This window comes from Haliotis rufescens, unplaced genomic scaffold (genome assembly GCF_023055435.1).
Source record: "Haliotis rufescens isolate VD_foot unplaced genomic scaffold, xgHalRufe1.0.p SCAF_23, whole genome shotgun sequence".
Classification (NCBI taxonomy): Eukaryota; Metazoa; Mollusca; class Gastropoda; order Lepetellida; family Haliotidae; genus Haliotis; species Haliotis rufescens.
Genome location: NW_025963924.1, coordinates 2,978,299 through 2,992,113, shown reverse-complemented (window position 1 = coordinate 2,992,113; position 13,815 = coordinate 2,978,299). Strand labels below are relative to the sequence as shown.

Here is a 13,815-nt window from a genome sequence, read left to right as displayed (position 1 = left end):
GCAATTGGGACCGATGAAATGCATCAACCAAGTCAGCGAGCCTAACCACCCTTGTACCCTTGTGGGTATCTGATTGGTCAGTAGGAGGGACATAGAAGGGACATAACTCGCAACATCAACTGGTGGCGCTACGATCAGGCCTGGAAACTCCAGCCTAGTTTGGCAAGGGGATTTTTGTAGTCAGTTAACTCCCTTGCCTTGTGGTATCAGCTCTACTCATTGCTTCAGCGTCAAGCAATGGTAGGGTTCACACAAAGTCCATGTACGGAGCTTTCTTCATTTGACTTCCATGAGTAATAAATGGCCTCACTTTGTTAGCTTACTGAACATGTGCATCAGTACTGCACTCCATGTCGGCTGTATGTAGTCACGGGTGATATAGAGGAACATAGACAGACCTGTATTGACAATGGATGTGATGGTGTGCATGTTGTTGCAGGAAGCAGTTGTTGGTCGGCGCTGCAGTCAGCACACACGAGGAGGACAAGGACCGCATTGACCAGCTTGTGCAGGCAGGGGTGGACGTGGTTGTGTTGGTAGGTAGGACAGACGTGGTTGTGTTTGTAGGTAGGACAGACGTGGTTGTGTTTGTAGGTAGGACAGACATGGTCGTGTTGCCAGGTCGGACAGACATGGTTGTATTGGTGGGTAGGACAGACGTGGTTGTGTTTGTAGGTAGGACAGACGTGGTTGTGTTTGTAGGTTGGACAGACATGGTCGTGTTGCCAGGTCGGACAGACATGGTTGTGTTGGTAGGTAGGACAGACGTGGTTGTGTTGGTAGGTAGGACAGACGTGGTTGTGTTTGTAGGTTGGACAGACATGGTCGTGTTGCCAGGTCGGACAGACATGGTTGTATTGGTGGGTAGGACAGACGTGGTCGTGTTGGTAGGTCGGACAGACGTGGTTGTGTTGGTAGGTCGGACAGACATGGTTGTGTTGGTAGGTAGGACAGACGTGGTTGTGTTGGTAGGTAGGACAGACGTGGTCGTGTTCGTAGGTCGGACAGACGTGGTCGTGTTCGTAGGTCGGACAGACTTGGTCGTGTTGGTAGGTCGGACAGACGTGGTTGTGTTGGTAGGTCGGACAGACGTGGTTGTGTTGGTAGGTCGGACAGACGTGGTTGTGTTGGTAGGTAGGACAGACGTGGCCGTGTTGGTAGGTCGGACAGACTTGGTCGTGTTGGTAGGTAGGACAGACATGGTTGTGTTGGTAGGTAGGACAGACGTGGTTGTGTTGGTAGGTAGGACAGACGTGGTCGTGTTGGTAGGTAGGACAGACGTGGTCGTGTTCATAGGTCGGACAGACTTGGTCGTGTTGGTAGGTCGGACAGACGTGGTTGTGTTGGTAGGTAGGACAGACATGGTCGTGTTGGTAGGTAGGACAGACGTGGTCGTGTTCGTAGGTCGGACAGACGTGGTTGTGTTGGTAGGTAGGACAGACGTGGTCGTGTTCGTAGGTCGGACAGACTTGGTCGTGTTGGTAGGTCGGACAGACGTGGTTGTGTTGGTAGGTAGGACAGACATGGTTGTGTTGGTAGGTAGGACAGACATGGTCGTGTTGGTAGGTCGGACAGACGTGGTTGTGTTGGTAGGTCGGACAGACGTGGTCGTGTTGGTAGGTCGGACAGACGTGGTCGTGTTGGTAGGTAGGACAGACGTGGTTGTGTTGGTAGGTCGGACAGACATGGTCGTGTTGGTAGGTCGGACAGACTTGGTCGTGTTGGTAGGTCGGACAGACGTGGTCGTGTTGGTAGGTAGGACAGACATGGTCGTGTTGGTAGGTCGGACAGACGTGGTTGTGTTGGTAGGTCGGACAGACGTGGTCGTGTTGGTAGGTCGGACAGACGTGGTCGTGTTGGTAGGTAGGACAGACATGGTCGTGTTGGTAGGTCGGACAGACGTGGTCGTGTTGGTATGTCGGACAGACATGGTCGTGTTTGTAGGTTGGACAGACGTGGTCGTGTTGGTAGGTCGGACAGACGTGGTCGTGTTGGTAGGTCGGACAGACGTGGTTGTGTTCACACTGAGTCAGTATGAAGGTCAGCCGACACACACGTGTTTAGACGTAAAATAGATGGTCACATAGACTTTGAGTACTGTTGTCATTGTTTTTGTTTAACAAGCTATTGCTGTGCTAAGATTAACCTTTGTGTTGATGATGAGACAAATATGAGTATGAAATATGAAGGACTGCATGGTATAACTGGTATACTGCAATACTCTTTCAGCTGATACGTATTGCAATATTTTTTCTGTGATCCAGCATATTGATAAAAAAAACTGTAAAAGTTTTGTTATTATTTGTATCGTTTAACCTAAAATCTAAACAAAGACGGTGGAAATGTGGAAGTGACGTTTCTTTTACGTTGTTATCGCCCCTGTAACCATAACTAGAAAATGGGGCCGTCCGACATGCTGAGTAGTATTGTCTTCAGTATGTAGAAAAAGGGATCTGCACGTACAATCAGTGTCAATCACTGTCAAACACTTTAGCTCCCACTATATCACAATGCCAATAGCAATACAGATAGCTGTATCACAATATATTGCTATCAAATTATTTTTCCTACAAAGCCTTAGTAATATGTACATTTTCTGTTAACAGGATTCCTCACAAGGCAACTCAATATTCCAGATCAATCTCATTCGCTACCTTAAACAGAAGTACCAAGATCTCCAAGTGATCGGAGGCAATGGTAAATACATTCTAGAAACAAGTCATTAAGACATATTCCACCTTAGGATGTGGGCAGTATTTTGTGATCACTGTGCCACTCTGTCATGAATGGAAATTACCTTGTGTTCAAATCAAGTAATGTAAGTCATTACATCACCATAGTGAAGTGGTGCAGCTGACAATCATACACTTAAGACCCCATCTTCCAGAGGCAAGGGAGTGAACTGACTATAAAAGTTCAGTTTCCATCCTTGACAAACTAGGCTGGAATTATGGAGTTACATTTTGGCTGGACTAATGAGTTTATGCATAGTCCAATCAAAATCGTGTACCGAAATCGTGCGTGAGACCTGCGAAGATCCGGGGTAGAATAGCTCTTCAGCAACCCATGCTTGCCGTAAAAGGCGACTATGCTTGTCGTAAGAGGCGACTAGCGGGATCGGGTGGTCAGGCTCGCTGATTTAGTTGATGCATGTCATCAATCCCAATTGTGTGGATCGATGCTCATGATATCAATCACTGGATTGTCTGGTCCAGACTCGATTATTTACAGACCGCCCTCATATACCGGTAGCTGGAGTCCGCCGTAAAACAACCAACCAACCGAAATTGTACGTCATGAAGTCAGGCGTGCATGACTGTATCATCCATGTTTCCATTTCTGTGCCATCGGTCATGATATACTTATATTTCACGTTACAGTTGTCACAGCAGCACAAGCAAAGAATCTGATAGATGCTGGCGTCGACGGTCTGCGAGTCGGCATGGGTAGCGGCTCCATCTGCATCACACAGGAAGGTGCGTGGACACTGTTCATTTGCTCAATCTCATTCAAATGAGATCTCTTACTCTGATTCAATACTTCTCTGGGTGAAGATCTGATCATTCCTCCATTCCTCCTGTCAGATGAAGTTTTGAATCAGCCAATCAGTATCAAGGCTTCTAAAATCTTGGTAGGAGTGAGAAAGCAGTCAGACCACCATATCTAATTTCTGTTGCTCAAAAACAAACAACAGTTCAACAACAAAAAAGGACAGTTCCAAATGCAAATATTAAGGCTGCACAAATATGTAGTAGTAATTTTGCACTCCATGTCACCTGAGAAGGAATACCATGGGAGGGAATAATTGTGGGTTTTTTTGTTTTCTTTTGTAAAAATTGAAATATCCAAATTGAGCCCAATCATTTTAGAAATCTGACATCTGGTTGTCTCAAGAATCCGTGCATCCTCCAGTTAAATTGGATGGTCCAAGTTCTTTCAGGGCTACATTTGAAAGTGCATGTTGATCTGATAACTATGTTGCTTGTTGCAGTGATGGCTGTAGGTCGTCCACAGGGTACTGCAGTCTACAAAGTTGCCGAGTATGCTCGCCGATTTGGAGTGCCAGTAGTTGCTGATGGAGGCGTTTCATCAGTGGGACATATCATCAAAGCTTTGTCACTAGGAGCCTCCACAGGTAGGTGTTGGGACAGCCAGAGAAGGGCAGATCCGGGGAGGCCCAGATGACATTAGGGACAGCCAGAGAAGGGGAGGCCCAGATGTCATTAGGGACAGATGGAGAAGGGCAGATCTGGGGAGGCTCAGATGTCATTAGGGACAGATAGAGAAGGGCAGATCCGGGGAGGCCCAGATGTCATTAGGGACAGATAGAGAAGGGCAGATCCGGGGAGGCTCAGATGTCATTAGGGACAGATCCGGGGAGGCTCAGATGTCATTAGGGACAGATAGAGAAGGGCAGATCCGGGGAGGCCCAGATGTCATTAGGGACAGATGGAGAAGGGCAGATCCGGGGAGGCCCAGATGTCATTAGGGACAGATGGAGAAGGGCAGATCCTGGTAGGCTCAGATGTCATTAGGGACAGATAGAGAAAGGCAGATCCGGGGAGGCTCAGATGTCATTAGGGACAGATGGAGATGGGCAGATCCGGGGAGGCCCAGATATCATTAGGGACAGATAGAGAAGGGCAGATCCTGGGAGGCTCAGATGTCATTAGGGACAGATAGAGAAGGGCAGATCCGGGGAGGCTCAGATGTCATTAGGGACAGATAGAGATGGGCAGATCCGGGGAGGCCCAGATGTCATTAGGGACAGATAGAGATGGGCAGATCCGGGGAGGCTCAGATGTCGTTAGGGACAGATGGAGATGGGCATATCCGGGGAGGCTCAGATGTCATTAGGGACAGATAGAGAAGGGCAGATCCGGGGAGGCTCAGATGTCATTAGGGACAGATAGAGATGGGCAGATCCGGGGAGGCCCAGATGTCATTAGGGACAGATAGAGAAGGGCAGATCCGGGGAGGCTCAGATGTCATTAGGGACAGATGGAGAAGGGGAGGCTCAGATGTCATTAGGGGCAGATAGCGAAGGGGAGGCCCAGATGTCATTAGGGACAGATGGAGATTGGCAGATCCGGGGAGGCCCAGATGTCATTAGGGACAGATAGAGAAGGGCAGACCCGGGGAGGCCCAGATGTCATTAGGGACAGATAGAGAAGGGCAGACCCGGGGAGGCCCAGATGTCATTAGGGACAGATGGAGAAGGGCAGATCCGGGGAGGCCCAGATGTCAATAGGGACAGATAGAGAAGGGGAGGCCCAGATGTCATTAGGGACAGATGGAGAAGGGCAGATCCGGGGAGGCCCAGATGTCATTAGGGACAGATGGAGAAGGGCAGATCCGGGGAGGCTCAGATGTCATTAGGGACAGATGGAGAAGGGCAGACCCGGGGAGGCCCAGATGTCATTAGGGACAGATGGAGAAGGGCAGATCCGGGGAGGCCCAGATGTCAATAGGGACAGATAGAGAAGGGCAGACCCGGGGAGGCCCAGATGTCATTAGGGACAGATAGAGAAGGGGAGGCCCAGATGTCAATAGGGACAGATGGAGAAGGGCAGATCCGGGGAGGCCCAGATGTCATTAGGGACAGATGGAGAAGGGCAGACCCGGGGAGGCCCAGATGTCATTAGGGACAGATGGAGAAGGGCAGATCCGGGGAGGCCCAGATGTCAATAGGGACAGATAGAGAAGGGGAGGCCCAGATGTCATTAGGGACAGATGGAGAAGGGCAGATCCGGGGAGGCCCAGATGTCATTAGGGACAGATGGAGAAGGGCAGATCCGGGGAGGCCCAGATGTCAATAGGGACAGATAGAGAAGGGGAGGCCCAGATGTCATTAGGGACAGATGGAGAAGGGCAGATCCGGGGAGGCCCAGATGTCATTAGGGACAGATGGAGAAGGGCAGATCCGGGGAGGCCCAGATGTCATTAGGGACAGATAGAGATGGACACATCTGGAAATGAGTCGAGAGATTCAGATAAAATCAGACCTGGGCCCACATGCACAAACCAGTCTTAGCGCTAAGACTATCATAAGTCCATGTTAATGTATGGGAGTTACGATCATCATAGCACTAAGATCACTTTGTGCATGTCAACCCTGGAGATAGGCACAACCAGAGAGATGCACATTGTTATGTGGCAGCAGAGATAGGCACGTTTAACATTGGTCCATGCACAGGTAAATGACAGCTGTTCAGTTGTCCGTCTTGTTGCACTAAGCGATGATGGTTCAGATTCATATGGCAAATTAGATCCATGGTCCTCGTTATCTGTTGCATGTGTTTCTTGCAGTGATGATGGGCTCGTTACTGGCTGGCACAACAGAGGCTCCAGGAGAATATTTCTTCGCTGATGGCGTGCGGTTAAAAAAATATCGTGGTATGGGATCTCTGGACGCCATGGAGACTCATCGGAGTAGTCAGAGTCGATATTTCAGGTGCAGATGTAACCTGTTGCTAAGAAAGTACAGTCCCAAATATAACAATGTTACATTAGACCTCTTTCTAAAAGGCATTGTGTATTTTTTATAATGTAATAATATGCCTTATGATGTCAAATTGTTTAGAATATAGACATTAAGGATTTTCATCACATTGACACACTATGCTATGACAATTGTAACAAATTTAAAAAATAATGATCTTATTCTATAGCAAATACTTATGATGATTTGACTGTTTTTGGCATATATACCGGGGTCTTCTAAGTGACATTAGCAACATGACATCAAATGCCTCACAAGATTTGAAACAGTTACTCAAAGATACATGCATTCCGCAATTATTATCCGTGTCACTGTGCACCTACTTCATGATGCGTATCCCAATACCTGAAGATAACCGCATATATACTACTCAAAAGAAGTTAAGGAACACCTGAATTTTCCAGAAAACTAGAGTTAATTTGTCATGACTAGTGGATGCGGCAACACAGCCTTCCAACTGTGGGAGTACTTTACCTTGTTTCAAGTTGTGTTTATTGTGATATTGATTTCCACTATTTGCATGAAACTGTATGTTCCATGTGGTCTGGCTAACAAGCAATCTCATTAAAATCAGATCTTAGTTCTCGCTTCCGCTTAACAAAGATCTGAGGACATCCCATTAGGGGTCACGTCAGAACGACCTTTCATCCGACCAATCAGAGCGTCGCTTACCAGATCATGAAAGTGACAGAATGTGATTTCTAATCATGCGACCTCGAAAACTTTAACAAGGGTATTCCGAAAGATAGTTACGGGCTTAACGACTGAATCCATATAATCTAGACCCTCTATTAGCCATTCCAGGATGTTCTTTTGTTCAGGTTTCATATTTTTAATCGAGAATTTGTCAAAATATGTTTCAAAGTGTAGTCGCCAATTTAAAATTAGTGCTGTAAAGCACGAAAAAGCTGCCTTCTGATTGGCTAATGTCTACTTCTTGTCAGTCATTCCATTGGTCGGTCAAAGTTTGCGCAAGGTCGGTCTGATGTGAATGGGATGTCCTCAGATCTTTGTTTAGCGGTAACGAGAACTAAGGTCTGATTTTAATGACATTGGCTAACAAGAGGTTGTTATCATCAACCAATTTGTGTTAAGGTTCTATTGTGCAGTCAGTTTTAAAATTTTCTTTTATCTAAGGAGCTAAGGCAATGCTATTCCGAGCAGTTATCTGACAGGGTTATTGAAAAATGTAAATATTAATTATTTAATATTTTAATCGATGCTGAATCGAGTCATGATCAGGCATATCATATATATCATTTGTCTATTTGTCTATTTGTTATGGTCGATGCATTGGTGAATTGTGACGTTGTTAAAAGGTAAAACATAGAAAGCTGAATGTTACAAGTGTACCAGAACCTATGTGCTCGTACTTATGACTGTCTATTCTGTTTCAGCGAGAGTGATAAAATCAAAGTAGCGCAAGGTGTTTCAGGGTCCATTGTTGACAAAGGCTCCATCCAGAAGTTCGTTCCATATCTGATAGCCGGGATCAAACATGGCTGCCAGGACATTGGCGCCAAAAGTCTTTCCATATTAAGGTTGGTTTCTTTAGTTTGAGGATAAGCACCTATCCCACAAATGCATTTCTTTGAGATTTTCTGGCCTCAATTATATTATGGACACATTTGGCACCATGTAATTGATTTCTGAGAAATTTGGGAGTTCAGAATTTGATGGTAGACACTCGTGTTTCTATGCATCTGTGTAGTGGGTAGACAGTTTGTGCATGTGCAGATGTTATGTCAAGATTAAGACATGGATTATACTTGTTTACCATGACCAGAATTGTCATCAGGATAGCTTTGTGTTGGCTTAGGCTGTGGCACTAGTGCTAACATCTTCAGCTTTGTTCTGTCTGTTTACTAACACTGCTTGTTTAAGTCAACCACGTCAACATTCCTCCGAAAGTCCCTGCCGTTCTCTGTTTCATATCTTGATAAAGAGGATGTTGGGGTTAGCCTAGTGATTAAAACATTAGCTTTTCACACCGAATACACAGGTTCAAATCCCTATGTGGATAATATGTGTTAAGCCATTTTTGGTGTCCCTGTCGTGAAGTTACAAGAAGAGTGCTAAAAGCAGCTTTCACCCATACTCTCTCACTCACAACAAACAAAGCATGTTTTCAAGATGAACCTACCCAGGTTTTTTTAAAATGAAAAAGAAATAATTTACAAAAATGGTATCCTATGACTTGAGCTTTACACCTTTTCTAAGAGCAAAATAACAAAATGATGTTGAAAAGTTTCTTTGTTTATGACCTCCAACAAATCACTTTGTTTCTTTTTAAATGTTGACAGAACATGAAATAGAATCCAGTTATTTGTTGACATTTACCACTTGGTAAAACATTTGTGCCTGTTATTTGTTGTTTCTAGTTTGTTTTTCTTTCTGATTGGGGGGGATTTTATTTCAACATACTTTTGGACACAGTGCATGTCGATGATGACATTGTACATGATTTGAAACACTGTTTGGTACAGTGTCAGTGAGTTTGATTTTACGCCGCTTTTAGCAATATTCCAGCAACATCACGGCTTCACACATTGTACCCATGTCGGGAATCGAACCCGGGTCTTCGGCATGACGAGCTAACGCTTTGTAGAATGAGCCTGTTTGGGACAGGCTCATACTACATAACATAGGGTTCAGATACTGGAAGCTGTGGGACATACTTTAACTTGAACAATTGATCAGGCTTAAAAAACGCTACAGATCTAAATTCTTCACGTATGCAGATCTAACTCCATTTGCTTGACAGTTCCCATTTTGGCAGGTCTCAATTCTATTCTTTGGCAGGTCTCAATTCTGTTCTTTGGCACGTCTCAATTCTGTTCTTTGGCAGGTCTCAATTCTTTGCTTTGGCACGTCTCAGTTCTGTTCTTTGGCAGGTCTCAATTCTGTTCTTTGGCAGGTCTCAATTCTGTTCTTTGGCAGGTCTCAATTCTTTGCTTTGGCTGGTCTAAAGTCTCTCCATTTAGACAGGTCTAATTCCTTTTCTTTGACTCAATATATATCCATTTCTTTGACGGCCCTAAATTCTTTTCATTGACATATCTAACATCTTTTCTGCTTGAAAGGTCTAAGTCTATTTCTCAGACTTGTTTTAATCCATTTCTCAGGCTGGTCTAAATCCTTTTCTTTAACAAATCTTAATCTTTTTCTTTGACATGTCCAGAATGCTTGCTATTCTCATACATCGTGTATTTTGTTTGAAACGTTGTGTGAAGAAATATTCTGGACAATGTAAGGCTCACATTTTTGTGGACCACAAGATGTGAATGTTAGCCCCTAATGTTCCCAAACTAAGTTTGTAGATATGTTTTTATATCGTACGTCACACATTGCCATGCTGTTAAAGACCAGGCTAGAACAAGGTGTTTTCCTTCTCTCTACAGACAAGGGGGATACTTTAGTTTTACAAGACACGTGGAGGAGGCAGAAGATTTCTTTGCAGAAGTTTGGAATTATGAGAAGTTGTGTATTACTAATTCACATGTTTTTTGTTAAAGTAATTAAGTGAATGGTTATGCTGTTGTGGTTTCTGAGATTCCTTGGTTTTTGGATGTGCATGTGCAACTGTGTTGTAAAAGTTGTGGCTAACTAAGACGTCGTTGTTGCATGCTGTTTCGGTTTGGATTCTGCTGTTTGGAAATTGTCCCCATGCTTGACATCCATTCCTCAGTGTAAGAGCAGGCTGACATAGAGAATAGGTTAGTTACAATGCTGAGGGTTTGTTTGTTTGTTGGTTTGTTATCCATTGGTTTGTCAGCGAGCCTGACCACCCGATCATGTTAGTCGCCTCTTACGACAAGCATAGTCGCCTTTTACGGCACTGAGGGTATGTGTCTTTGTATCACAGCTGTGTTTCTGTTAATCATGCAACCACTGGTTTGGCTGGTCCATATTATTGGATGTTCTTCACTGAGTATCTGTCTTTAGTGTGTTGAGGGAGACCCGTGCAGATCCGGGTAGAGAATAGGTCTTCAGCAACCCATGCCTGTTGTAAACCGCGACTATGCTTCTTTTAAATGGCGACTTACAGGATCAGGCGGTAAGGCTGGTTGACTTGGTTGATGTATGTCATCGTATCCCAATGGCTCGGATCAATGCTCATAATATCAATCACTTGATTGTCTGGTCGAGACTCGATTATTTACAGACCTCCGTCATATAGCCGGAATATTGCTGCGTGCAGCATTAAACAAAAAAACATCAAAGCATTGACTGGAAACAAGATTATTTTTAGTTGGCCTCAAAGAACTATTTCCTTTGCTTATAAGAATGAGTGATGACAACTAGTGGTGTCTGTAGTTGCTATTGTTAGTCTCCAAGTAGATGAGGTATTGTTTGTGGCTGTGGCTGACTTTTGATATGGGAGAAACTAATATATTCCTAGAAATAGAACAATAGTTCTGTATGACTATTGATGAGCCAGAGTTGAAGTAGAAGCAGTCTTTAATAGTACAAAGTATTATGAATACCCCGGACCCTTTCTTTGGCCATAGCTTTCTTTCGGAAGTGATGCCACAGTCTAATTCTCACCTATCCCTACTGATCACAATGTCTATCGCTTGCGAGGGTATGTGTCATGACGGAATGGAGATATGGTGAACTGGATGAGGATGTGATGTATTGACATTGGAGTGTGAGATGTGTGACTATTGAGAATTTTTGTCTCCTGCTTTAGATCATTCTATCTGCCTTCATTCATAGACTGAATTGGATGAGTTACTGTCAGTAAATATTACCACTAGCTCACCAGTCATGTTGATAACACTACTCATATATGGAAGCATAGGAAAGAGAGTGAAAATCATGAGACACAATTTCAAGATCTTCTCAGACTTGAACACTATGGCATGATAAGAAAAGAAGTATTTGGTGTTAGCATACCTGTTGTAGAGTCTTTGTCTGTTCATTCATTATACAGAATGCTTGATTAGAATGTTTATTTTGTAGGTCGATGATGTATTCAGGTGAACTCAAGTTTGAGAAGAGAACGACATCTGCTCAGATAGAGGGAGGTGTGCACGGCTTACACAAGTAAGTGGCTCTCGCATGTCGTACAGGGGTTAACCTAGGTGCGGAGGAATCATGATGTATTTGGGGTGTGCCATCAGGCTAACCACTGCACAAACAGCAGATGAAAAACAGTATGTTTGATGCCTTGAACGTATCATGGATAAGGATTGCCTTGTTTGAACCAAAACTTGTGACTGAGTGGGAAAACCTGACTCTCCAAACGTTCTCTTGAAAAGAAATGTCGGATAAAGTTGATGTATCTGAAGTGGATGTTAATGTTTATGTGTATAGGTTGCAGTGTTTTGGGTGTTGTAAAACCATGCATTCCTTCCTATCATTAATTCCTCCTTGGATCCATTTAGGAGATTAGCATTGTGTGTCTTTAGATAGTGCAAGCACTAAGGCTAAAAAAGTAATAGATTTGGTTCTCAGGTTTTTATTTCCATTTTATAAAAAAAAAAAAAAAAATCCAATGGTAGTCAAATAGTGTATTCCAGTATTTTACTCATCAAGGAATACATATATGTAGGGAGGCCCTTTCCCAGGTTGATTGTACACAATTGTTTATTGGTTACATACTAGTTTGAACAACAAATAAAACAAAAAAGACACTGACCACCCGCACTATATTTTCAAAAACCATTGCCTGAGAACCAATTCTTTTATTTTTTTAAGCCTAATATAGTACCTGAATGCTATGATGTCAGTATACAATTAGGAAGTAAACTTATTCTGTTTTTAAATTTTGAGATGGTTCATTGTTGATGAGGCACTGCTAAATGTAACATTTAGTGATGTTTAGTCAAAGAAAAAACACCTCAAAATTTAAAATCAAATTAGATTTATTTCCTTTCTACAATGAGTATAATGCGTTTTTGAAAACGCAATCTTTGTATTACGCACATATTCAGTGCAATGATGCAGTCAGAAGTGGTTATCGCTCATTATCCATTTCAAATTTAGTAAAATTAACAAATTAAATTAGATCATCCTTCAATGTCATATAAGAATGGAGGATGTTATTTGTTTCCATGACAACTGACCTGCTTGGTAAACAGGTTGCAGAGAAAACTCAACTAAATGGTAGTTGTTCGGATAAGTTTGTTGATCACATCTTAATGAATGCAGTGTCCATTTTCCCAAGCCGATTGCCTTGTTTTATGAATTGGTATTGGGAAACAAAATACTTCCCAAGAAAAGTATTCTACCCGAGTGAAAAGTCCACAAGATTTCCAATCTTTCCAGTTCCATTTTATGTCTTTTGACCAATCAGATTGCAGGACTCATTAGTTCTACAAAGGTCATTGGTTTGCATCACACACTCTACCTGATGGTATCCTGCCGAATGGGTTTCCATGCCCCACATGGGTATCTTCTGTGAAGCACATACCTGGTGTGCCTAATTGTATTTTGCTGGAATATTGCTAAAAGCAGTTTTAAACCATACTCATTCCCTTATCGACTATGGTGAGTGTGTATGGTTTTATGTTGCTTTTAGCAAGAACCCAGCAATATCATGGCAGAGGACACCAGAATGGGCTTCAGATATTGTACCAATCAGAGGAACACTTTACCCACTAGGTTACCACACCTCCCTTCAATCATGATGGAGAAACTTGGTTTGTGAGCACTATGCCCCATTTAGACAGGCTTGAAGATATTAAATCAGACAGCCTGACCTTGAAGTGTGGTGGTGGTGAACAACTACACCCTGAAACACATCTCTCATTTAGCTGACAATGTTTATGTAACTCAAATACTGTTCAGTGCAATGTTAAATCACTTTATTTCTACCACTGCTGTAGGTTCGGTAGGGGGGAATTAGTTCTTTACATTCTGTGTCCCTGTGGGGATTCCGGAACAAATAGATTCCCACTGTCCCTCACTTGACACAGGAACTATCTAATGAGGACCAGGTGTTTACAGTGCGGCTTGTTGTGCATCGTTGTGACCTGACGACTAGACTTACAGGTCACCGTAATGAAGCCGACTGCTTAACTTCATTCAAGTTTACATTCCTATTCAAGGCGTGTCCTATTCAAGACATTTGGGCTGGGACGAGTCCAAATTGACTACCCGGGTGCCCACCCCACTATTACCCGACCCTACCCGGGTACCCGCTGTAGGTCTCAAGAGATAGGTACAAAATATCTGATTGGGAATAGTTTGTCCATAGCCCTGGCAAAATGTATTTAGATACTCGTATAAAACGATCTGGTCATGCATACACTAAAGTTGACTGGAGTTTTATCTTCATTCAAACATATAAATCAGAAGGAATATGT

At 43.6% G+C, this 13,815-nt stretch overlaps 1 protein-coding gene across 2 annotated transcripts in view; it reads left to right on the top strand.

Annotated features, from left to right (window-relative positions):
- Nucleotides 1-13,815, top strand: part of LOC124120679 (inosine-5'-monophosphate dehydrogenase 1-like) — a 47,467-nt gene that overhangs the window by 28,414 nt on the left and 5,238 nt on the right. The window contains exons 8-15 of one of the 2 annotated variants that reach the window (XR_006858870.2): nt 440-536; nt 2,607-2,697; nt 3,381-3,476; nt 3,992-4,135; nt 6,310-6,454; nt 7,900-8,043; nt 9,904-9,982; nt 11,468-11,551. Coding sequence is in view for 1 of the 2 variants with exons in the window: in XM_046483557.2 (XP_046339513.2) it covers nt 440-536; nt 2,607-2,697; nt 3,381-3,476; nt 3,992-4,135; nt 6,310-6,454; nt 7,900-8,043; nt 11,468-11,551 (801 nt within the window). In the remaining variant the exon portion in view is untranslated. The remainder of the gene's footprint in view (nt 1-439; nt 537-2,606; nt 2,698-3,380; nt 3,477-3,991; nt 4,136-6,309; nt 6,455-7,899; nt 8,044-9,903; nt 9,983-11,467; nt 11,552-13,815) is intronic. The other variant, XM_046483557.2, reaches the window with a different exon arrangement.